General features: G+C 48.3%; 1 protein-coding gene across 4 annotated transcripts in view; it reads right to left on the reverse strand.

Moving 5' to 3' along the window:
• The window catches only part of LOC126544118 (transmembrane protease serine 11D-like), a 174,949-nt gene that overhangs the window by 132,828 nt on the left and 16,456 nt on the right, over nucleotides 1–25,665 (reverse strand). For all 4 annotated transcript variants that reach the window (XM_055062462.2, XM_055062461.2, XM_055062460.2 and 1 more), the window contains one exon: nucleotides 24,540–24,613. In XM_055062462.2, coding sequence (XP_054918437.1) covers nucleotides 24,540–24,613 — 74 coding nt within the window. The remainder of the gene's footprint in view (nucleotides 1–24,539; nucleotides 24,614–25,665) is intronic.

Raw genomic sequence — 25,665 nt, forward strand, 5'->3', positions numbered from 1 at the left:
ATACCACCGTATGGAATGACCATCGCTAGTTTTCTAGTCGACTCAACACGCGTTGTGCTTTGCTTGGCAGTCCTGCGCTTAGCATAGGGTTCTCAAGGCTCCACGCAAATGCAGTGTGCCTCAAGTGCTCTGACCTAATTAAAAGCCTGTATATTTCCGAATAAAAACTGCCATCCTCCTCGTTTTTCACACTTTTATGCGAATGTCACTTTCGTCGAACTAACAACTTTCCTTAATGATGTGCTTGAGAGCCGCGCAACTCTTCAATATAAGTAAGTGTGACAGCTGTGCGCAAGGCCTTTGAGAATGTGAGCAGCCTTCTTGTCGTTCGATATCTGCTAGCTTACGTTGCGGCTGTATTGTAAAAGCAGAAATTCTACAATGTAGACAATATGAAGGGCACAGAAATCCTGGATGTAAAACTTACTGCCCAATAATCTCAAATATGCGGTCTTCCTCCAGGCACGTGGACGACTGTGATAGATCACTAGTTTGACGACTAACTGCAAGTACTGTATATGTCATACCCAAGGTTGTACCTGCACCGGTGACTAAATGTGACGTAATTCTATGAGCAGCTACGGCAATAGCATTGTAATTAACGGTGACACAGAGACAGTTTGCGAAATTCTTAGGTGTTGCCTTTTGCTTCAAGCTACAAAGCGAACTTATCCATCTGTCCATCTAAATACTTAAGCATATGTCGATTTGCAGCTGTTGCGGTAGTCCGTGACTTTGGGTAGCTAAATTTCTATGGAAATAATGAGGCACCTTCACGAAGCTGCAAGGTCAAAATCAGAAGCTGTTCAGGGTGGCGTCTCTCATAGTTGGTTTGCGAGGTTCGCACTCTAAAAGTGCGTGCCAACTGAAAAAAAAAGCTGCCGCGCAATGCTTCCGACCATTACCTAGCTCGTTAACTACGTAGCATTGGAAAAAAAAACGTGGCTGCCTTTTGAGAAAGCTCTGAACAGCCTGGATTCAATTATATTTGGTTGGCCTCGTCGCTACTAAACTCTGTTGAGATGATAAGTCAGTTCCAGGTAACGAGCGCCTGCTCTTTCTCAAGAGCACTGATAACACCGCCGGAGCAAGCATTGTGGTGAAGTTCCGTCCACCGGGAAGCCTTTTAGTTATTTTATTTTTGTTTCATTGAGGTCACCACTACGTCACGGTGAGGAGTTTTAATTGGGGGATTGGTGGATGGATCTTATGAGCATGCCTTTTGGAACGGGGCGGTGGGTTGCGCCACCAAGCACTTGCTATTCTGCTGCCCAATGCCCTGCCTAGCTTGAAAACTAAAAAAAAATAACAACAAGAACAAGAAGCCCCACGATGAACTCCCACAACCAAATATTCTGACCCCCTATGGTGATTTTTGCTTTTGTAAGTCTCCATTATTTGTCATTTCCCTACTTTTATTCAGCCAATCTTCCAATTGCCTCTTACGAATCTCTATTACGGACATGCTTACTCTTCCCCTGCTATCGCTGAACCCAAGATCTTGCAAGGAACGCAAGTGGTGCCTAAACAAACCGCTGGGCAGATACCTTTACATTCTAATAAAACATGCTCTATCGTTTCCCTAGCTTTACTGCAGCTGGCACATGCTTCTTCCTTCTTATATCTCGCTTTATTTGTTAGTGTTCTAAGGCCTCCTGATCTCGCTTCGAAAAGTAATGAGCTTTCCTTTCAGTCATCATCAATTGTTTCTTTCCTGCATCGTTCTTTCCTCTTAAGGAGTTACACATGGCAGGTTTCTTTTCCATTGTCGCCACCCATGAGATAATTTCAGCCTCTCTGACTTTCAGCTTGACGTTCCTTGTTGCTGTATTGCTCACTCTACACGCCGTATACTTGCTGGTAAGCTTCCTAGTACTTTTCCTCCACTGTGAATCAATGTTTTTTTCTGTACAAATACTTGAACACTCTCCCAGCCCATTTACTTTTCTCCATATTCCGCAGTCGTTCTTCATAATCAATGTCACTGTGAGCTTCTCTCACTTCAAAATTAGTCAAGCCCATGTATACCTGGGCAACGCCATTGTACCGCATTTCCAAAAGTAAGTCGTCCTTGAATCATTACACCTTTCCACATACCCCGGAGTACCCTCTTACTTGTTGTACACCCATAGCGCTTTCCACTTCATTATGTCTGCCTTTCGCTTCGACTTTACTGTTATTGTTCTTTCCTGTGTTTTCATATATCTATTGCCTTCGTTTATCTATATACCAATATATTTATATTCTTTTAGCTGAGGCGTTTCCTGGCCCTCTATTGCCACTGTCCGTTCGCTGTTTTCATTGAATACCATAACACATAATTTCCTAACGCTAAATTTCAAACCTCAATTCTCGCCTGGGAAGAAGAAGGCGCTGAGTAGTGCGGACGTGCCCAAATCGGCTCCCATTTTTTAAGGTTTTCGGCTGCTTTGCAAAGCCGACCCACGGGAACTATACCTTTTCTGAAGCGGCAAGTTCTGAGGAATGCGCAGATAGTCGACTCTTATCGGTGGGAGGAATTTTCACCATTTTGTGACACCTTGAATCTCCGACCACGTCGAAAGACCGCCATCATAACGGACTAAGCCTACTTACAGCACGGCAGCGCGAGAAGCCGTAGGCCTAACCGCCCCGCCGGCGCGGACGATCGGCGTTCCAAGCGAACTGCTGACTAACAAAAACCATGCCCGGGACCATATTCGTCAAGGGGATGAAAATCACCCCGGAGCAGCTCGATGAAGCGGGATGGATGACCGCCCTCGCGAGCAAGCGAAAACAACCAACGAGTACGCCGTCATTTGGCGGGCAACGTGTCACCACGAATATGCCGGCTGGTAGCCGCACGTCCAACTCGCCGGTCAAAAGTTTCATCAAGCAGGTAAAGGCAGCCTCGAGGCTACCGAAATTACCCAAGGACCAAATCGAGATCATCGTGCGCCCCAAAAGATCAAGGCCTCGACGTTTCCAAGACGGATATCATACGCCTCGCCCAAGCCCTGGCCATGGCGGCGGCCTTCACGGAACAACAGACTGCCGAGGACACCATGTGGCCAAACAAGATGCAGAGCATTTTGGTTCTCTTTGCCCTCACGATCAAAACGCGAGAGCATGTGCAAGAATCAGCAAGATACGTATTATAATCTCAGCACCTTAGAGATGTAAGCCTGCTTCTCTGCCCTTGATGACACCTGCAAATATGTAATAAGAAACATCGACCCTTCATTTGACGAAGGAGCGCTTAAGAGGATGATTCTGAACCCAAGAAACCCTACGGCAATATAAGTCAGAAGAATTAGGAACACACAAGTAGTTATACTATTCGACTGCATGCGAGTGCCCAACACGGTCATGTGTGGACCCACCGACGTCCCATGCTTTCTGTACAAACGGCAGATGGATGTATGCTACGCGTGTGGCCACTGGGTCACCGAGACGACGTGTGCCCCAGTAGCGAAGACGAAAATAAGTGCCGCGGCTGTGGGAAAATCGTCTTTAGACTCGCAAGAGGAGGAACACAAATGCACACCCAAATATGAAGCTTACGGCGGCCCCTATATTACCGGGGATAGGACATACAAACAACGCTACCAGATCCCATATATCGTAAGGCGTCGGCGTCGAAGGTGACGACAAATGGTGCGAAAAGCACAAATGGCCAGCGGCTATAACATCAGTATCTCCTAGGCACACAGCTCGGTGACACCTGCGGCAGCATATGGTGACTCCACCCTGCGAGCCCGCTCGCAATGGAAGGGCGCTCTCGCTCGAGAAGGCGAACCGACTCAAGGAAAAGCGGGAAAACCAACGCATCCAGATTGAGATCCCAGTCCCGGTCTCGCTCCCCGCCGGCGAAGCGGGCCACGTGGTCCGAGAAAGTCAAGGGCTCCGACAAAGTGCCCTCGATGGGAAAGAAGACTACAACGGCCAAAAGTGGTGAGGCACAGTCAGAGCAAGTGAATGATCCCCGAATCAGATCAGTTGAAGCTGAAAATCAATAGCTCAGGCGTGAACTTTCAGAACCTAAGGAGGCGTTAAATAGCATTATAGGGCAAATCTGGAACGGCGATGCGGATAAAATTAAAGATCTAGGTCCGCTGGCTGGTAAATCCAAGCATAAAACTCCCAACGCAGAACCGGTGAGCGAAACAGAATAGGAGGATGAGATGGCTGAGCCAAGCAAAGCCACAGCTACCGCCGCTGATCCTCCTGCCAAAATAAACAGCAGAGGCAAGCTAGCTGTCATAGAAAAGATCCTTGAACGCATGATGGAAATGCTCTCCGGGATGAAGACGAGATTAACTCAACTGGAGAGACCCAAGGTACAAGCCAAAGGTAGGCTTACGGTGTCGACAGTGCAGAATCAGGCGAACCCGAATCCCGAAGGTGGGGCTAAAGGGCTAATTGATCATTCTCAGTAGGCAAAATGGCGAACGCGAATAGCAACAATCTGAAAAGCTGGCAATGGAACTGCACAAGCTTCCAGAGGCGCAAGGCTGCATTGGGACAGCTTATCAGGTCTATTGCGGACAAGCCGCAAGGTATATTGTTACAGGAAAGGCAGAAATTTCCCTCTCGTGGTATCGCACGGTAGCATACAGGAAAATAAATGGCAGAAGTATCGCCACCCTAATCAGAAAGATCATCTCGTTCGTTGAGCACGAGGTCGTCGCGTACAATGCGGGCCTCGAGGCCCAGTTACTAGATATCGTATCCAACAGAACAAGCTATTCTAACGTTTTCGTTCTCAACGTGTACAGCGCACCATTGGATAGGAAAAGAGACTTCAAAACATTACTAGGCACCACGTGTAGGGCGGCGAGAAGCGCGTCTTTCGTTGTTGCGGGCGATTTTAATGCACCCAATACGGAATGGGGTACGGTTACAAAAGTGCAAAAGGGACGAACTTGGCTTTCAACGCTGCACAGTTCGGCCTAATACTCGTCACAGACCCAAGGCTCCCCACCAGATCGGGTATTTCGGTCAGTCGAGATACGACCCCCGATCTCACCTTCCTCCGAGGTATCGAAGGCCCGTGGGACAACCTCCAGGAGAGGCTAGGCAGTGACCATTACATACTTGAAGTTCTGTTGCGTGTCAAACCCAGACCGCCCGCGAGATGTGAGTATGTGGACTGCGACCTTTTTCGAAAAATCAGAAATGAGACAGTCCCGCCAGACGAGACGTATACAGATCTGCTAGAGAATCCGAACATCGCAGTTAAAGGAGCAACGAAAGAAATCATTGCGGATCTTGAAGTTCCTAAAGTGGACTCGAGACTAGCTCACCTTCTGGAGGCCAAACACGCCCTCTCAGCCAGTTGGAAGACCCCAAAGCTTAATCGTACACTGAGATCGAAAATTGCGCTTTGTAACAAGAAGATTTCAACCTATTCGGCCCAGCTCGCCCGGCAGCAATATCATGAGACCTGTACCAAAACGGATGGGCATATGCGAAGAGGTAGCAAAGAGAGGGTATTGAGAAGTCTCCGCAGCGATAAACAGTCTAAGGAGACCCTTAGCCTTGCAACGGATAGGCTCACAGAGGAGCAAATCGCAATCGGTCTCACCGACAGGGAATTAGCACAACAACTTAGCACATACTTATCTCTCCCTCGCCAAAGACGCGGATCGCCCGGTAGAGCGTGTAAACTACATTGGACTCTGGGCACCTGATCTAGACGAACCTTTCACCGTGTCAGAGATCAAGCACGGTCTCTTCAATCTAAATGGCAGATGAGCCCGGGGACCTGATGAAATCACGAACAAACTCGTCAGGAACCTAGACGGTAGGGCAGTCGAGGTAGTCATGGCCGAAATCAACGGGGTATGGAAAACTGGACAGGTCTCGATAGACTGGCGTATCGCAAAAGTGGTACTCATGCCCAAACCAGGAAAACCCCAGATATAAATAACCTGCGGCCTATTTCCCTTACATCATGCATCGCCAATGTTGCGGAGCAGGCGATACATAAAAGGATTGCTGGACATATTGAAAACAAGGAGCTCTTTAGACACAACCCAATCAGCTTTAGACAGGTGTTGTCCACGCAGGACGCTATGCTTTTGCCTAAGAGAGCAATCTTTGATAACCCTACTCGCGACGTGAAAGCGATCCTCGCACTGGACCTCTCCAAGTTCTTTGACAGGGTCGTGCATAAGCACATCCTGATGGAGATTTCCTCTTTTAACCTGGTTCAGCTGTTTCATGATTACACGAAACCTTTCCTCGCTTATCGCAAGGCACACCCCCGACTAGGCATGTTCTTGGGAGGACCCTACGAACTAGGCACCTGCCGCACCCCTCAGGGCTCGGTCTTCTCCCCACTCTTATTCAATATAGCCATGCACAAACTCTCCACTCGCCTCGCTGCAATCTTGAACGTGGGTCACGCCATTTATGCGGGCGACATCACGATCTGGGTGCCGGGACGATCGCTAGCCATGCTCGAACACTCGTTACAAAGCGTGTTGGAAGCTACCAAAGACTCTCTTTCAAACACGGGCCTTGAACTCTCCTCCGCTAAATAAGAGCTACTGTTATACCGCCAATCGAGGCAAGGGGTCTAAAACCTTGCGCCTCTGGAAACTCTGCCAGTAGAAATTCCAGCTAAGAATGGGCATCCCATACCAAAGGTGGACTCGGTCAAAATTCTAGGTCTCCTCATTGATGCCAAGGGCTGTAACTCGACGGCCCTCAACAGGCTCACTGAACAGGCTAGTAATGCTCTAAGACTTGTAGCCCGCGTCTGAAATCGAAGAGGCGGTCTCAAAGAGGACAATTTGCTCATAGTTTATCAGGCATTCTTGCTGAGTCATGTTATCTACATTGCGCCATACCTTCGTTGGGGTAAAGCGGAAAAGGTGAAGCTCGACTCTCTAATCTGAACCGGCCTCAAGTGCAGGCTCAGCCTTCCCCACTCCACAAACACTGAGAAGCTGCTGGAGCTAGGACTACATAACACCATCGATGAGCTAATAGATGCTCACACAGCAGCTCGGATAATGAGACTTTCTTCCACTAAGCCAGGGATCAAAATTTTAGAAGGAGCGGGAATCCAACCCAGACACGAACCGGCGGCCAAAGTTAGCTTGACCCGGGAAACCAGAAATCGCATCATATTTGACCCCGTCCTACAAAACATCCACCCATTGCATAACGAGGGTAGAAGATTCGCGAGAGCCAAGTCCATCCCTAAAAAGATCAGTCAGCATAGTCTAGATGCCCACTTTTAGATGCTGCCAGATATGACAGTGGGGATAAGTTCCCTGTCTTTGTGGTAGACGTGGGGGGCAACCTGGTCAATGCAGCCTCTGTTTATACGAAGTTTGCCCATTAATAAAGGGAAAATGAAACATCCACCGGTTCGTCGCAATTGCTACAAAGGAAATCCATACGGCTTCTTCGAAAGAAAAGCCTCGCAGTTGAAGAAACATTCTGCCAGCCGGGTTTGGTCTAACATCTGAGCTAACCAGGCGGCTAGCAGATCGTAGGGCGAAGTTGAATTCGTCAACAACTCGAAGTAAAGCCAAGAGCTTGACGTAATAGTTCTGCGGAAACCCACAAGGTGGAGACAATTACTCAATAAAGGGAAAATCAGACATCCACCCGTTCGAAGCAATTGCTACAAAGAAAACCCGTACGGGTTCCTCGAAAGTAAAGCCTCGCAGTTGAAGAAAAATTCGCCCTGGTCCCGGGTTCGAGCCCCGGACCAGGACGAATTTTTCCATTCCCATTCCCATTCAACGCAAACTGTATATTCTAGGTAAGTTTCTCTCAAAAGCTGTAGACAGTCATCACTTAAGCCTTCCCCTTCCAGAATATCCAACAAAATGTTGAGGTCTATGTTGTCATGCGCTCCTGTATTGTCTAAAAATGCCACATATAACGGTCTGCTCTCTATTCTTGATGTTTCAATACACTGAGTAAGATCCAATGAGTTTTCATCAAAACGCCTACGTATTCTGAAGCCTTGTTGAAGTTCTCCCAAATGCCATTATTCTCTGCCCATGCTTGCAGCTTTAATTTGGTTGCCTTCATTGCTAACCTGCATATTACTAATGTCAAGGTCAATGGTCTATACGAGTGAATTCTATCTTTCTGCCCCTTACTTTTATAAATTAAACTCCTTCTACTTTGTCGCCAACTGCCTGGTTTTCTACGTTTTAAACTTTTTCCACTCCTTTCACCAGCGCTTCCTTACTTCTTGGTCCTAGTTCATTAATCAGCCTAAAGGGACCCTCGTCTTCGCCTGTGGCTGTGCGCTTAGGAATTTTCTTTTCGGTTTCCTTCCACTTGAAACTTGTCAGCACCTGCTCTTTTTCATCTTGTTGTCTTTCATGCTCTTTTTTTCTTCAAGTACAACCTCGTCGTTGCCTTGGAAAGTTTCGGCTGTTATTTTACCAATGTAGTTTAACACCGCTTACCCTTCCAGTTTGTTTCCATCTTCGTCTAGGATATGTTGTTGTATTGGTGTTCACTTCCTGCCTAATAATATTATGGGGTACCAAAATATTCTAGGTGCGGCCTTCTTTTTCTCATGTGTTTTTGACAACCACCATTCAATTTCACCTTTTATCTTTGTTTGCACCAGTATCTGAATCATAGACTTTTTCTCCAGGTATTTTTCCCATTTACTGGCCACTTCACCCTGCGACAACTCTGCCTTCTTTCCCTGCCTGTGTTCTCCGGATGCTCTCTGTCGTTCAGCGATCGCTTCTCGCATCTCCCTGTTCCAGGAGCTTTTCGGTTTCTTTTTTTCTTTCCAACGAACCTGTTCTTTCTTTTTCCGTGTTTCGGTCGTTATTACACTGAGAAGCTCGCTATATTCCCACTCATTACTTCGGCATTTGCAAAGTTCTTCCTCGACTCTTGTAACTTCATTTGTTATTCAGTGTTCAAATTTGGACTGGCCATTTTACACTCCTTGCTCTCTTTGCCAACTACATATCCCATTTTCAAAATGATGCGTTTATGGTATCATGAATTCCTTCTTCCTTCAGACAGTAATCAATGGTCGATTGCTGGTTTGCCACTTCCCACATGATCTGCCCTTCACACTTAGACCCTGTATTCACGATAACAAGATTACGTTGCCCACAAAGATCTAGCACTGACTTCCCCTTGTTGTCGGTATAGCCAACTACATCCGGTATGTGGCCAGTCATGTCACCTAACCAGATATTATCGCCATCCTTTCCGAAACCCTTCATATCAGCACTTATGCATCCTACTAATTCTGTTCTTGTCTGTGCAATGATTTTCGTTCCACAAATACGTTAAGCTCAGCCTAGTTTTTTTCCCACTAATTGCACCTTGTAACCAAAGATCCTCTTGACATCTTGAATTTACTTTTTTCTATTTGGCTCCCTGACAGATAAGCATTCTGACTCCTCCTCCCTTTCTTTCCGACTTTGTTCTGTTGCACTCTTCCAAAAGATAATTCTCAATCACCGGCGGCTCTTCCGGGTCTCTAAGGTGCTTTTCTGTAACCACGTACACCCGTATTTCCTCCTATTTAACTGCTCCGCAATCTCTTCCCAATTTGCCTTTCTTCTAGCGCCCTGTATGTTATTATTCTGTTATTGACAGCGATGCTATTCCAAGCTTTCCCTTGGAGACATTTTCCGTTACTACCTACTCTGGCGTCCTGAGCGCCCATGGGCCCCGTAAAACAGGAACAGCGCGACCAGCAAGTCTCCAGCCCACTTCTCGTCCAAGCCTATAAAGTGGATCGCGTCTCGTTCAAAAGCACCCCACCTTCTCACTTCCCTGTTCGACAACCTCGATACCTTTCTCTCGGTCAATTTTCCATATCGCCTCATTAGCAGCCACTACGGCTCTTTGTACGTGACTGTCACGTACAGGCAGCTCCGGCACCTTGCACACCATTGTATCTGCAACTGAGGGGACAGCTCGTGCAAGTCGCCTGCCCCCTTCGCCAAGCACTGGGCTAGTCCTGTCCCTTTCCTGTTTAGGACGTCATTTAGCCCACCTGCTACTATGACAAGGTTGCGCACGTGGGCTTTTTCCGCGAGCTTTGCTTTTGCTCGCTGCATGACAGAACCCAGTGTTCGCCCTGGAAATGTCCCTACTGCCACTCTTTTCTCGCCTTTCACCCTCTCCAGAACTGCTTCTGAGCACCTAGCCAGGTTTGGGTCGCCGTCGGTAATCACCGTTTCACTCTCTCCTTCCTCTCCCTGCTTCCCTTTGTACTTTTCCGCGTGATTCGGGCTTGACAAGGGGCACTGTCCCCAGGGCTCCTCCTTTGCCTCCGTGCCGTGCATCACGCTACAATTTAGCGCTTGTTGAGCTCTTTGACCTGTTTGACAAGCTCATCCTGAAAAGCCTCATTTTTCTTCAGCCTGTCATCGACATCTCTGTGTGGGTCGATTGACTCGATTCCCTCTCCATTCTCATCCGTCCCCTCGTCTGCCTAGAGCAACCCCCCGCACACTGTACGCTTTCCCGGCTTTCCTGCCATGTATTGCACGGCGTTTTCTAATGCAAATGCTATGATACTGTAATGCAGAGCACGTGCCTTCTAGCAAAAACCGATAAGCACAGTATCTAAATCCTTAAAATGCAGCAAGGTAATTCTCACCAATGTTTTAAAAGCAATGAATGCCGCACGGACTTAACGTATGCAACGTTTTCCCACGTGTTCAGCTACGCGGCCAAGCTCTCACTTTCCTGCCAAAGCAATATTCCCGATACAATAGCACAGACAGTAAAAACACTAATAGCTATTAGTCTTGCCACTTCCAAGCTACTATTGAAAGGCTATAAAAACTTCACGTCCCACGCGGTTGCATTTGCGCGAAAGGACGCTCTGACTATCCCGCAAAACGAAATATACAGGAAACAACCGCGCACCCAAAACGTGCGTGGGTAGTTCGGTTGCAAAGATATCCCTGATTACAGCATATCATGCTTTTTTTACGCGCAAGTTCAGCGAGCGACCCCTCCGACAGGTTTTGAACAAGCCTCACGTCGAAAACACTTAACGCCGTTGGCAAGCCGGGACAAAAAAAAGTGGGGTTCCTAATCCTCCTCCTCCGCTCCACACTCTCCATCGACCCGAACTGTGGACCGGACCACAGCCCGGGCCTCGGCCATTCTGGGACGAGTCGTCCTGGCCTGACCAACTGGGGCCAAACTGGCCATCTTGTACACAGCTGAATACAAATGATACCCCACCGGTGTGCATGGTGCAAGCCGTTGGCAGCAACCACGCGCCCGCCTTCGAAAGACAAGTTCACGGTTACCTGTCAATGAGGCCCGAACCCACTGCACACCTACCGAGCGGTACCCAATGCCTCGAGTCACAGGGACACCACTACGGTGACATTACGGATGTTTAAAGCAAGATACATCTGTATTGATGCAAATTTATATTCATTCCAATTTTATTTGTAAAATGTCCCTATTGCAAAACCCAGCGCCACTGGGACCCAGTGCGCCGGATTATGGGCCAAGCGCAGCGCGCTGGGCGCTGGGCAGGTACGGCGCACTGGGAGGCGCTGGCTACTGGTGCGAAAAAGAGCTCTAGCGCGATAAATATAGGGTGCCTGGACACCATATATATATTTTTTGAATACAGAAAACAACAGAGCGTTTTAGCGCAATAAAAATAAACAAGAAAAACGTAAAAGCAAACGCACTACGACCAGAATTCGATGGTCCGACTTAAAGATCCCGAACCCAGTACTTTACCGCTACCCCACGCCAATCCCTCCTTTACTTGGTGCCTGCCGCGTTTTCCGGTAGCTCGGTTCCGGGACCTCTTAATTTTCTCTCCTCCACGAAAAGGCAACGAGCGCCTCTCATGGCGAACGCCTGCCACTTGCAATCTCGTGCTGCGGCATCTGAGATTAACATGGCATCTATCACCGTCTCGGAGGCCCGGAATAACGCTCGCTAACAGACGCCCGCGATAACGCCTGCTAACCCTTGATTCCTGCGCATATAACGCGCCGGCGGTTGCATTCAGCCGCCGCTGCCACATCCGCCGGTAGTTGAAAAGGCAACGAGCGCCGCCTCACGGAATTTATGTTGAACTAAGTTCAACTAAGGGAACCGCCGCTACAATAGGAAAGCGAACAACGCGGCAGACATCTAGTAAAGGATGCATTGGCCACGCCAACAGATGAACAAGAACGGATAACTTGCCGTTTTAAAATCGAGAAGCAGTTTTAGTTTCGCAGAGGTACAGTCGTGAGCACGCTTAGCGTAAACAGGGGAGCGCGTGCCGCCCTGTGCTATCAGCGACGCCTGCCGACGCGAACGTGAAGTTCTGCACATGCGCAGTGCGTTTGCGGCTTGAATATTTTACCACCGCGCGCATCGCGTCATCGGAAAGCGCCTTCGTCGTCTGCTATGTTGCGCGCCGGCTGCCGCACGTTTTATGATGAAGATCACGCCACCACCCAGCATGCTATGAGCAAATATATAAATGGAGACGGTGTTTCTGAACGTTCCACAGGTGACGGCATACTGCCATGGCTAGGTTTCCCGAGGAGCAGAGGCGTGAAACTGTGCATCTTGCATATAAGGGGTGCACCCAACGTCAAATCGGAACATCGGTTAACAGGCCATTGAAGACCGTGAATAGAATAATTCAGGCTTTTAAGCATGAAGGAGGCATCCGTGATACGACGCAGGATGAAGATGAAGAGGATACGACGGAGGATAAAGATATGTTAATCATCAAAGCAGTAGTCCAGGATCCTTTCCTAGAGTGCTGACTCCATTTAGCTACTTACACGTTCTGTTGTTAGTAATTGTTGCGGCAAGCAGGGCGAAAGCTGGAACCCACGCGAACGCTCTTAAATAAGGACGAAGTGACAAAGAACGAACGGTGGTAGCTTCAGAAGCAGGCAAGAGATGGTGTAACGTAGTAACATTGTTTTAAAACGTAATTCAATGGGCGCTTATTTGGTATAGAAGACACGCAAAGCCTAAGCTAAATGTAAATCGAAGGCTGGTACTGCCGCACAGACCTAGCCAGCTCTTGTTTCATTGATCGTAACTGGCAGATCGCGGTAAGCCGGACGATAGCAGCCGAGGCAAAATATAGCAGACGACGACGGCGCGCTGCGATGATGCAATGCGCGCGATGGTAAAATAGCAACGCCGCGAAAATGCTGCGCATGTGCAGAACTTCGCGTTCGCATCGATAGGCGTCGCTGATAGCACCGTGGGGCACGCGCTCCCGTGTTTACGCTAAGCGTGCTCACGACTGTACGTCTCGCACAGACATGGTAGATGCGCTATTGCCTAGCAGTTGAAACTCACGCCTGTACTACAAAGAGCAATTTGCTGTCCGTATTGAGTAGCATGCTCGGAAGTGCCACGACATCGATTTTCACCTGCGATTGGTATTTTATCTCCGAAAAAGGTCCTAAATGAACCGTCAACCCGGGGCGCTGTATGGACTATTACTACAGATTTAGACAGCTGTTTCTCGTTCTTCACGCGAGGGATATGCAACGTTTTCTTAGTTGAGTGATGCCTTTCAGTCAACACGTCTGTCTGGTGATATATCTTAGTCAGAGAAGCGCAGGCTATAGTGCTGGGAGCCTTCGGCGACAGCACATATACCTGTGTTTATGACGCGTCACATAGGCGGTCATCGCTTCTTATGCTGGCATTGTCGACATGAAAAAAATGGTTTAATTAAGAACTCTGATACGAAAGCTGAAATATAGAGTGATTTATCCTTGTTAGACTTCTTGATTCCTGAGCCTAGATGCACCCATAGCATGCAGACGGACTCGGCGGAAACGCTAGGCCTAAGCTTCGGTGGGGACCGATCTCGGCGCGGGTAGCTGGCGGAAGTTAAAATGTGTGTATTCGAGCCTCAGAACTTTTCTTTAGTACAATAAGGAAAGCGGAAGCGCGCGAATCACATCAGCTTTGTTATCGGTGCGATAATATCAGTCAGCGATAGGCTTCGAACTCGGGCTCCGTTCGCGCGCGTCTGAACGACTTCTCCATTTCATGTCCACTCCAGAACACTGCGACAACGGCGACAACTCCCAGTCATATGTTACCTGCAAACTACTAAAGAACGCGGCGTCCTCGGCGTTTGCATGGTTTCGTTCAAGACTTTACCTATCCGCCCAGTCAAAAGGGCAAATGCAAAAAACGAAAGTGATCTTCAGTGTCAAATGTGCATGAATAAACGGGGCACCTCACGCACCTTTATTGCAAGCTGCAACACGAAATAGAGTTTTATGACCCCAATATATAGCGTTATTTAGGACAAGAGAGCAGTATGAAGCGATGAAATTGTATAAAGCATTTATTATTCAGCAGCGTTCCTCCTTGCGTACCGGAACCAGCGCGGCACAAACACAACCAGCGCAGTTTCCAGTGCGAACCGGCGCACTGCAGCGAGAACCAGCGCTTGTACAGCATTAACCAGTGCGCCCCAGCGTCATGACAGTGGAACCAGCGTCTTTTCCAGTGTGAGCCAGCTCTTATCCAGCGTTCTCACTGGTGTCCCAGTGAGTGCCAGCGAGCGACAGCGTACCCAGTGCAATCCCGTGCCAAAAAACACGCTGGTTTTGCACTGGAAGGCACTGGGAGACGCTGGCTTTTGCAATAGGGATACATATAAAAATCCTTATTGACACGCAAACACGCATAGACACGTAGAAAAAAGCAAGTAAATACCACCTTACGGAATCGGCGCCGCTTGTTTTCTAATCGAGTCAACGCGTGCTATGCTTTGCTTGGCAGTCTTGCGCTTAGCTTAGCGTTTTCAAGCATCCCCGCAAATGCAGTGTGCGTCAAGTATTGTGACATATGTAAATGTCTGAATATTTCTGAATAAGAGCTGTCATCCTCCTACTTTTCACACTTCTATACGAATGTCCCCTTCCTCGAACCACCCACATTCCTTAATGATGTGCTTGACAGTCGCGCAACTCTTTAAAGTAAGCAAGTGTGAGTAGCTGTGCGCAACGCCTTTGAGAATGTGGGCAGCCTTCTTGTCGTTCGATATCTCCTAATCTACGTTGCGGCTATATTATAAAAGCAGAACGGCTACAAGGTAGACAATATGGAGTACACAGAAATCCTGCATGTACTACTTACTGTGGAATTATCTCAAATATGCGGTTTTCCTCCACGCACGTGAATGACCGTGACAGATCACTACTTTGACAACTAACTGCAAGTACTCTATATGCCCTATCCAAGATTGTACCTAGCCCGGTGACAGTATATGTAACGTAGTACTGTGAGCAGGTTCGGCCATAGCATGCTAATTGACGACGACACAGAGGCAGTTTTGCACAGTTTGTATGTCTTGCCTTTTGCTTGAAGCTCGAAAACCAACCTATCCATGCATCCATGTTAATACTTAAGCACTCCTATATTTGCAGCTGCTGCGGTAGCCCGTGACTATGGATAGCGAAACTGCTATGGAAATTATCGGGGCACCTTAATGAACGTGCTAGGTCAAAATATAAAGCCGTCCAGGACTGCGTCTCTCATATTGGGTGTGCAAGGTTCACACGCTAAGAGTGCGTGCCGACTGGAGAAAAGCTGCCGCGTTATGCTTCAGCTCATTACCTAGCCAGTTGACTATGTAGCAATGGAAAAAAAGTGGCTGAAAAGGCCCTGAAAAGCCAGGATTCGCGACTGAACACTCTTGGGTAGACAAGTCATTTGTAGCCTACGAGCTGCTGCTCTTTATCAAGAGCACTGATAACATAGGCGCAGCAAGCATTGTGGTCCACACATCCGTCCACAGGGATTGGTTTTGTTTCATTGACGGCATCACTACGTCACGGTGAGAGGTTTCAGAAATGTAACGTCAGTACGCCAGGTGGTGCCATTCACGCTAACTTAACCCTGATGTCCAGAAAAGCTGGATTTACGGCACCATTTGTGCTCAGAAGACCAGCATGATCGAGTAATGGTTTCTTTGATTTTCACAACTATACTGTTGTAACGTGCGTGGCTAGTTAGGTTGAAAATATATTGTTATGAGGAGAAAGTATATGGATTTACAATAAATACAGTTGCAAGGTTGTAGCTAAGTAGCCAGGGTGACACTATCTACAGATCCTCGAGACACTTCAACCTCTTCTTCACGTCGAAACGTCCTGTTGTCCATAGCACCGTCTCGATGCTTATTAGGGGGCCGAATCAGTGTGCGAGTTATAGGGCATTAGTCGCGAAACGTGCACGATATCAGTTCTTGATGGGGTAGAAGATGTGGAAGTCACAGGTGATATCCCGTATGTGAGGCTGGTGACTTGGCGAAGAATTCGATAATGCACGACCTATCGCGGCAGCACTTTTTCGCAAAGGCCGACGCGACGGGAGGGTAACCAAAGCCGAACAAGTTACCCGGGGCTGAAATGAGCGTCGCGACGACGACTGTCGTAACGGTGCTTTTGGGTAGTCTGAGACGACAGAAGAGGGCAACCGGCAAGTGACGTGCTATGGCCGTGCGAACAATGGCGTTTTGAGCCCAGAACGTGGTAGTGTTGGCATCTGAAGGGAGGTGCGAGTCAAGAGGCAGGAGTGTGTCACGGCCATATACTATATAGAAGGGGGAATAAGCAGCAATATCGTGACGCGAGGAACTGTACGCAAACGTCCCGACATTTAAAGTGCAGTCGATTGCGATCATCAGACATGCACATGGAGGGCATGTCCTTGAGTGTACGTTTGAGCCGCTCGGTAAGTCCGTTTGTCTGTGGGTGGTAAGCTGTCGTGAACTTGTGGGACGTGGTCAAATAAAAGCGGCCTCTATCAGTGAGTAGCTGACGTGGGGCCCCATAATATAGGATCACTTCATGAAGAAGAAAATCAGCCAACACGGTTGCGCAATTCATAAGGAGGGCCCACGTTATCGCATAACGCATAGTATAGTCCGTCGCAACGGCCACCCACTTGTGGGCCGTGGATGAAGTTGGAAATGGGCCAAGGAGGTCCAGGCCGACGCGGAAAATGACTCACTGAGGTTATCTATAAGCTGAAGGTGCCCAACTGGAGACAATGGAGGCTTCTTGTGACCTTGGCAAAGTTCACAAGCAGCGACGTAGCTTCGAACAGAGCGATACAGCCCAGGCCAGAAAAATTGCCTGTGCACAAAGCCGTACGTACGGGAGACATCCAAATGACCAGCGGTGGGCACGTTGTGCAACTGCGACAGGATTGTCGAGTGCAGATGCTGGGGAACGACGAGAAGCAGTACAGCAGCATGTGTATTCACATTGCGTCAGTATAAGGTCCCGTCCTGGAGAACAAACATAAGGACGGAAACATCCTGCTGCTCCGAGGTAAGTCGTTCGAAGATGCATCGGGAATATGCGTCACGACGCTGCTTGTCGGTGATGCTGGAGAAGTGAAAGATCGAAAAAACGCAGATATCTGTATCGGTTTCCATGTCATCGGGAGGGTCGACAAAATAGCATGAAAGGCAGCTGGCGTCCTTATGTAGCCGCCCAGATTTTTAGGACACCGAAAAGGGGCGCTCATTCAGGCGTAAAGCACAGTGGCTAAGACGGCGTGTCGGGTCTGTGAGTGAGGATAGCCAATGTAAGGCATGATGGTCTGTCACGACACTGAAATGTCGATCGAACAGGTAAGGGCGGAACTTAGCAATGGACCAAACAAGGCCCAAGCATTCACATTCTGTCATGGAGTATTTGCGCTCTGGTGCTGAAAGAAGACGGCTAGCATACGCGATCACGCGATTGGTGTCCCTCTATCGTTGCGACAAGATAGTGCCAATGCCATGCCCGCTTGCATTAGTGCGAACTTCCGTGTAGCCATGCGGATCGAAATAAGCCAACACGGGTGGATTGATAAGGCGACTGATAAGCGTTGAAAATGCTGCAGCCTGGTCGGGTTCCCAACGAGAAGCGGTGTCCTTTTTGAGGAGGTCTGTGAGAGGACGAGGGATTTCGGGAAAGTCCTGGATATATCGCAGAAAATAGGAACACAGCCTTAGGAAACATCGGACATCGCTAGAAGAACGACGAAGTAGAAACTCATGAACGGCCCGAACATTATCAGGATCAGGCTCGACCCCAGCAGCGTCAACCAAGTGACCAAGTACTCGTATTTAGCGGTGACCGAGATGGCATTTTGCAGAATTGAGTTGTAGGCCAGCTCGTCGAAAAACAGCAAGGATAGCTGAGAGTCGGGGGAGGCGGCTCTCAAACGTCGGTGAAAAAACAATGATGTCACCAACGTAGCAGAGGCATGTGGTCCCTTTGAATCCGCGCAGAGGAGAGTCATTCATGCGCTCGAAGGTAGCGGGGGCATTATACAGTCCGGAAGGCATCACTGTAAATTGATAGAGACCATCAGGGGTGACGAAGACCGTCTTTTCGCGGTCTCGTTCATCTATTGCGATTCGCCAGAAGCCAGAGCGCAAAGGAATTGACGAAGATTAACTGGCACCATGTAAGCAGTCCAGTGCGTCATCAATGCGCGGAAGCGGATATGCGTTGTTTTTGGAAATCTTATTGAGGTGATGGTGATCGATACAAAATCTCCAGGTATTGTCCTTCTTTCTAACCGAAACGAGAGGTGAGGCGCACGGACTGCAGCAAGGTTCGATAATATCTTTGGAGAGCATGTTGTCCACCTCCATTTTGATCATCTGGCGTTCAGCCACAGACACACGTGTGGCCACCGGTGTATACGAGGAGCGCCACCAGTGTGGATCGGATGAGTGACGATACGGGTTCGACCTAGCTGCTAATTGCCAAAATTAAAGATCTCTTCTTTGGACATCAGAATGCGGCGAAAGGCGTCGGCGTGAGCAGGTCGTACATCAGTAGCTATCATTGGGGTAAACATGTAGTTGCGTGAAGCAGGAAGGGCAAAAGTTGCAGCACTGTCGAAAGAGCAGCTGCTCCACAGTCTTCCAAAGGAGACAGCACAGTGAGAGATGCACCCGCAGGAAGCACTTGCAGACACGAACCAAAGTTCAGAAGAGGAAGCCACGCTAGATTGTTGAGAAGAGCTACAAGTGAGCTTGGTAGAGCTCTTTGACCTGCCAGGAGGGCGTCGCAAAGTGGGGACACCACGTAGGGACCATCTCGAAGTGGTGGAGAAAGTGACATGAGGGCTGCGACTTGAGGGCATTCGTTGGTCGCGTCGGCAAAGTAATGGGGCAATTCAAGGAGAAGGGTGCTGGTTGCACAGTCAATAAGTGCAGAATGGGCAGCCAGAAAGTCGATCCCAAGAATCACTTCGTGGGACCACTCAGCCGCTACAGTGAAGTGGACTACTACCGGACGGCCGACAATGGTAACACGGGCGACGCACATTCCCATCATTGCTGTTGCACTGCCATTAGCTACTCGGACGGCAGGCGACTCGGCAGGTGTCAGGACTTTGCGGAGATGGCTACAAAGATCTAATCGCATAACCGTCACCTAAGCGAAAGGATGGTTGACGGCTTGAACGGGTACACCGTCAACAAAAATTTCAACAAGCTTCGGTCGAGCAGCAGGGGTCAGTAGAGGTTTTGCTCTCCGAGTCGTCAATGCAGCCTCATCTCCGGGGGCTGCGCTGCTTAGTTTCCCGAGAAGTGGCCCGCGTAGGAAGGGAACGAGGGACGTCGAGGTGTAGGCGAACGGGACTAACTACGTTGCGGCGAGGGCGAGCAGCTAGTGCTGTTGCCCCGAGAGGGAAGGCCGGCATGATATGGTTCAGAGAGGGGTGACAGAGGTCGAGGGTCTCGGTCAAAGCGACGATCAGTATATGAACGAGGCAAGAAATACCAGCGGCTACTCTGCAGTGGCGGCAGATGTGACCGACCCGGGAGCAAGCAAAGCAAACTGGCCTGTCATCTGGCGTTCGCCACTCAGACGGGTTCCGATATCAATTCGGCAACGGCTGTCGAGGTGCAGCAGAGGCAGTGACAGGAGCGGTAGGAGCGGGACGTGGGCTGACGGCAGACTGGATGTCCATTTTTGCAATTTCTTGGCGGACAACAGCTTGAATGCGCGAGATGTTCATGTTGTCATGCGTATGGAGGCAGTGAGAACTTCGAGCCATGGCCTCAAGTTCGCCTCGGGTCCTCTGTGTCACGCTTGGCGTTGTAGGAGGATGTGACGCTGGAGGGTTGTTGCAGGAGGAAGTGGCAGCCATACTCGGAAGGTGGTCGAAGCATTGTACGGTGCGTTTCCTCTTCACTTACTCAAAATACTACCCAAGAATAGGAATCCAGGGCTCTCACCCCGGCGCTCGTCGCCCACGTGAGGGAGAGCGCCTGAGAGAAGTCGAGCAATATCTGGCCAGTCAACCTTCGTCGCCGTACGCGCAGTTCCCACCGTTTGAACAGTCCCTGCCAACGACCCTATCTCCGTCTCCGCAGAGGCGCCAGTCACGATCACCACCTCTTCAACGATTGGCGTCACCTAGCCGCTACACTACGTTCTTCTTTTCCGTGGGCAACCAGCCTACGAGTCCAAGTCGGGGAAACTAAAAACAGTGACCTCCGGGAATGGGGCCGCTGTCCAACACACTTCGAAAGATCCTCCACTGCGACACCCCGACGACGACGACGATAACGATGACGACAACGACTACTGCGTACCTTCGGCACCTTCCTTCGAAAACCATGAGCCTGTTTCAGCCGACATGCTGGTTTCTGTAGATAACCACCCAGTAATCGCTCTTGACGATGCTGGTGCCGATTATTCTGTTACGAGCGGACAACTGGCTACTGCACTTCGCAAGGTGACGACACCGTGGCCAGGACCTCAGCTCCGTAGAACCGGCGGTCATCTTCTCACGCCGATCGGCAAATGCGGTGCGAGAGTACGAATCTGTGAGGTCACATTTGTCGGTTTATATATTATACTGGCAGGGTGCTCTAGGCAGGTCATACTCGGCATGGACTTTCTTCGGGAGTACGGCACAATTATAAACCTTCGCGAGTTGCTCGTCACTTTTTCCAGCGAACAGGCAGGTCATCCGGACGTCTATCACCCACAGTCCACGGTCTTACGCGTTTAGGGGGACTTCACTACTTTACCACTACAGAGTACTACGTTGATCACAGTAGAAACAGGCGATGATCCTCCCCATCTCCGTATCGCTGAAGACAATCTGTCAGTCTGGTTGGCTGGACAGGTTTGCGTAGCACGCGTCATGTTGCAGCTGTCGTCATGGACTGCTCATATTTTAAAGACCAATGTCAGTCGTGAATACCAGCACTTCACCCCACGCACTATCATCGTCTATTTGGAGCCAGTTAGTTACTCTCCTGCTTGTTTAACCATAGGACATAATGATGGAGATTCTAACTGTGACCATACTCTTTAACCCGAATTTTTTCCTGGCAGGGAGATACGATCTCTCCAATGCTATTCACAGCGTGCTTACAGGAGGTATTCCGAGACCTGGATTGGGAAGAATTGGGGTAAGAGTTAATAGAAAATACCTTAGCAACTTGCGATTCGTTGATGATATTGCCTTACTTAGTAACTCAAAGGGCCAATTGCAATGCATGCTCACTGACCTGTAGGGGCAAAGCAGAAGGGTAGGTCTAAATATTAATCTGCAGAAAACTAAAGTAATGTATAACAGTCTCGGAAGAGAACAGCAGTTTACGATAGGTAGCGAGGCACTGGAAGTGGTACAGTAATACATCTACTTAGGGAAGGTAGTGACCGTGGATCCTGATCATGAGACTGAAATAATCAGAATAAGAATGGGCTGGGGTGCATTTGGCAGGCATTCGCAGATCATGAACAGCAGGTTACCATTATCCCTCAAAAGAAAAGTGTATAATAGCTGTGTCTTACCAGTACTCACGTACGGGGCAGAAATCTGGAGGCTTACGAAAAGGGTTCTACTTAAATTGAGGACGACGCAACGAGCATAGAAAGAAGAATGATGGGTATAACGTTGAGGGATAAGAAAAGAGCAGGTTGGGTGAGGGAACAAACTCGAGTTAATGGCATCTTAGTTGAAATTAAAAAAAAGAAATGGGCATGGGCAGGACATGTAATGAGGAGGGAAGATAATCGATGGTCATTAAGGGTTACGGACTGGATTGCAAGGGAAGGGAAGCGGAGTAGGAGGCGGCAGAAAGTTAGGTGGGCGGATGAGATTAAGAAGTTTGCAGGGACAACATGGCCACAATTAGCACATGACCGGGGTCGTTGGAGAAGTATGGGAGAGGCCTTTGCTCTGCAGTGGGCGTAACCAGGATGATGATGATGATTTCCTGGGCCTGGATTGACACTGTCTGTCAATCTATTCATTGAATACCATAACAGCTGATTTTGAACGCTAAATTTCAGACCTAACTTCTCGCCTTCCTGTCCACATACATCAACCAGACATTGCACATCACTTTGCTTGTTAGCTAATACCCAATATTACATAACGCCACCCTCTATGGGGAGGCGGAGCAAAGCAGTGGGGCATGTGTTTACACCTTGCCTAGCAAGAGGAAAGCTGGGAAACGGGCGGCGAGTAAAAGCGAGAATCGTGCCCGAGAGGCTGCTCGTGAGAGGCGGGCTCGACAGGAAGATGGATGCACGAAGCGTAGAATGGCGGTGAAGCGACGCAAGTAACACGCCAATAAATTGAATGAGCACAGGGGGGCCTTTGCGAAACGTCAAAGTGATTTGCTGAGCATACATTTGGGATTCAGTTGTGTGGTGTGCGACAGACTGTGTTTCGAGAAAGATTTGATGGTGTCGCGAGTCGTGAGCGTAATGCGGTTCTCACAGATGCCCAAGCTCCCGATTTAGCCAGCTGCTCGGTTCGGCTGCGCTAAGGGAGCGCTAATGGCCTTAGAAGCGTATCGATCATTTAGTGTGACGGGTGAATGCTAACAAGCCGTCTGCTGCATTTACGTGCCTGCGCAAAGAGCCGAATAGACGGTTAGTATGTTACGTGCGTTGGTATGCGGAGTCCACGTGTAGTGCGTACTGCCCAAGAACAAGTTGCTCACGAGGCCCAACTTTCGGACGGCAGACGTGAGCGAGAGCGGCGGGCAGCACCAACCACCGAGGAGCGTGCCGATGAGGTTGCCCGTATAGCTAATAATGCGGCGCAACGACGGAGGTACCACACTCGGAAGGCTGATACTTATAGTGGTGCGGATGCGCGATTTCGTCGAGACATAGTGGACAAAACGTTTGCCTTCTGTTGGCGTCTGTGTGACCGATTGGGGTTGGAAAACGACGTACCGGTGACTGCGAATATTTTTACCACGATGTTATGTTTACAGCTCCGCTGGTCATCCACCTTCACTGGGTGGAATGGCCTTGAATGTTTTGCTACCTACAAACGTTTGGTACTTTGTTTAGTGTTACTGCTTGCTTTCATTTTGTTTTTGTTACTGCCCCATTAATGGCCAATGGACAGGAGTTCGTAGGGCCGCTTGACTAACGCGAAAACCAACGACTGTGCCAAATACGCGGTTGTAGCTTTCCTGTGTTTTTGTCCGTTGATCTGCTTAGTTACCTTTTAATAATCCCATCGCTTACATAACAGCTCTCTTAAATTTTGCCTCCTCTCGCTATCTAAATAAGTAAACTTATGCAGCCAAGGGTCAAAGCCTGAAATCTTCCTTTCTTTGCGCCACTCCTTGCGTTAGGAATCACTGACGCTTCCTTGAAGCAAAGAATGCACGAAATGAGGAAGTCTTTGCTTAAAGCTACCTTCACGCTTCCTCCCGAAAGGGTCTCTTTCGTATAGTAAGAAAGATTCTGCAAGCATGTGTTCGAGTACATTGGTACCATGCTTCACGCGAACGTTCTCGTTGAACAAAATAAAGTTCAGTCGTCAAATATATTTTTTTACTTTGTAGTCAGATATATATGCGCGCTTAAGACCCCTTACTCAGCCACTCCTAGATAAGCTGGTTTAAGAGTAGATGCGAACACGTTGATTTCTACGTACTGTGTACGGTATTGGGGGCACTAACATAATAAAAAATTGCCGTTGCGTCTTCTACCACAGTGATAAACGTTTTCAAGAACCTGATGCATAATGCTATTGGAAGCTTTCCTGAAGTAAAAAAGAAAGCTGTTAGATGAAAGCTTTATTTTCGAAGTTGTCGAGTATTTAAAATGTTGAAGCATGGAGAGCAATTTCTTAACGTATAATAACTTAAAATAAATTTGAAGAACTTACTGCCCGCCAATTTTAAGTTCTGTCCGCACCATTCACCTCCAAAAAAGTGTTTGCTATTTAAACTTTTGCCTAAATAGGAACGATAACATGACCAATGCTCTCGCTTGCAGTGTAATGTTTTAGGTTCATTTATAACTTTGTAGCAAGCTGTTGCTGATAATTTATTGCCGCACCACGTATTTTCCTTTTTTTACACCACATTGATCATTTATATTAGCTAAAAACTAATTATCGCGGAAGGCCAGGCCAGGCGGACAGGGCAGATACTCACTAGCAATTGAGAATTTATTGAAACTTTCCTATGAGCAACCTAAGCACGCATGCTTCTGTTGCTCACAGAAACAACAGAACGCCAAATTACACCACATGTTGCTCGACCGTGATTTTTACCACCTGCTTACCATCCACGGCTGTTGATCTCTCTGAACGAATTTCCCGCTCAGCACTCTGGACATTGCGAACCCTTTTCCACAAACTGCGGAAGGAGAAAGGGGGACATACATTATACATAAAATTTAACTACTTATTATAAATGGTAAATGTCTCTAAGAACCAGAATATGTTTGCGGCTTCTCCACAGCGTTAAATGTTTGCATGAATTAAGGGTTCCGATGGGGCAAGGGAAACATTTCAGCTTTCTGGCATTTTCTGTCCAACTAGAGGCAGTTATTTCCAGTTTTAAGCACAATAAAAATATATATTAATAGGCACAACCCTATTTTACGTCACATTCCTTAAAGTGTGAAGTATGTGCTTTAGAAAACGATAAAGCGTTCACACGAATTTCGCCGACACTTTGCAGGTAATCACTTTAAACAAGAAAGATAGAGTGAAATCGAATTTTTGGGGGGTTTTGCAGACCCGCACGACAAATACGGTACATATTCTAAACAATAATCTGCTTCGATGTATGTTCAACGCAAAGTCAGTGACACTGCGAAGTTCGTCAAGTTTGGCAACAAACATATGTCCTGCCCGGTGCACTCCAGACAATCGCGCAGTTTTCGCTATTCTACGAGTTTCGCGCAGAAATCTTTCTGCGGAAGATTATGAAACAAGAGAGCGTGGCTTCACGAGCAATCAGTATTTGTTTTATGGATATGTGGTGCCGCGTTGCGAAGGAAACTGCGTGCGCCTGTGTAAATGTAAACTTCGTACACAGCGAAAATTGCATGCTGCTTTGGATTAACATGTGGGGACCTTCTGACTACACATTAACTCATAGAGGGGAGCTGCTAAGAGGTTGCTACATTAGGCCAAAAAACAAAGAATAATTGTCTGCCTATAAGGCAGAGCTCTAGAATTTTCAATATGCACGTGCGTTGCGCAAAGACGTGCATCGTAAATTTTGGCTGAAAAGCAAAACTTCACGTCTCCCTTGTTGTTACGCAATCACCCAAAGACAAACGCATTGAAGTCCATCGAAAAACACAGATCGTAATCGAAAAACATTTCACTCGGTGCGGAACTCAAATGCTGCACCACGGCAACACTGAGGGACACAACTTCTCTAGCGGTGCTTGAGGC

The sequence above is a fragment of the Dermacentor andersoni genome, chromosome 10 (assembly GCF_023375885.2).
Source record: "Dermacentor andersoni chromosome 10, qqDerAnde1_hic_scaffold, whole genome shotgun sequence".
Taxonomy (NCBI): Eukaryota; Metazoa; Arthropoda; class Arachnida; order Ixodida; family Ixodidae; genus Dermacentor; species Dermacentor andersoni.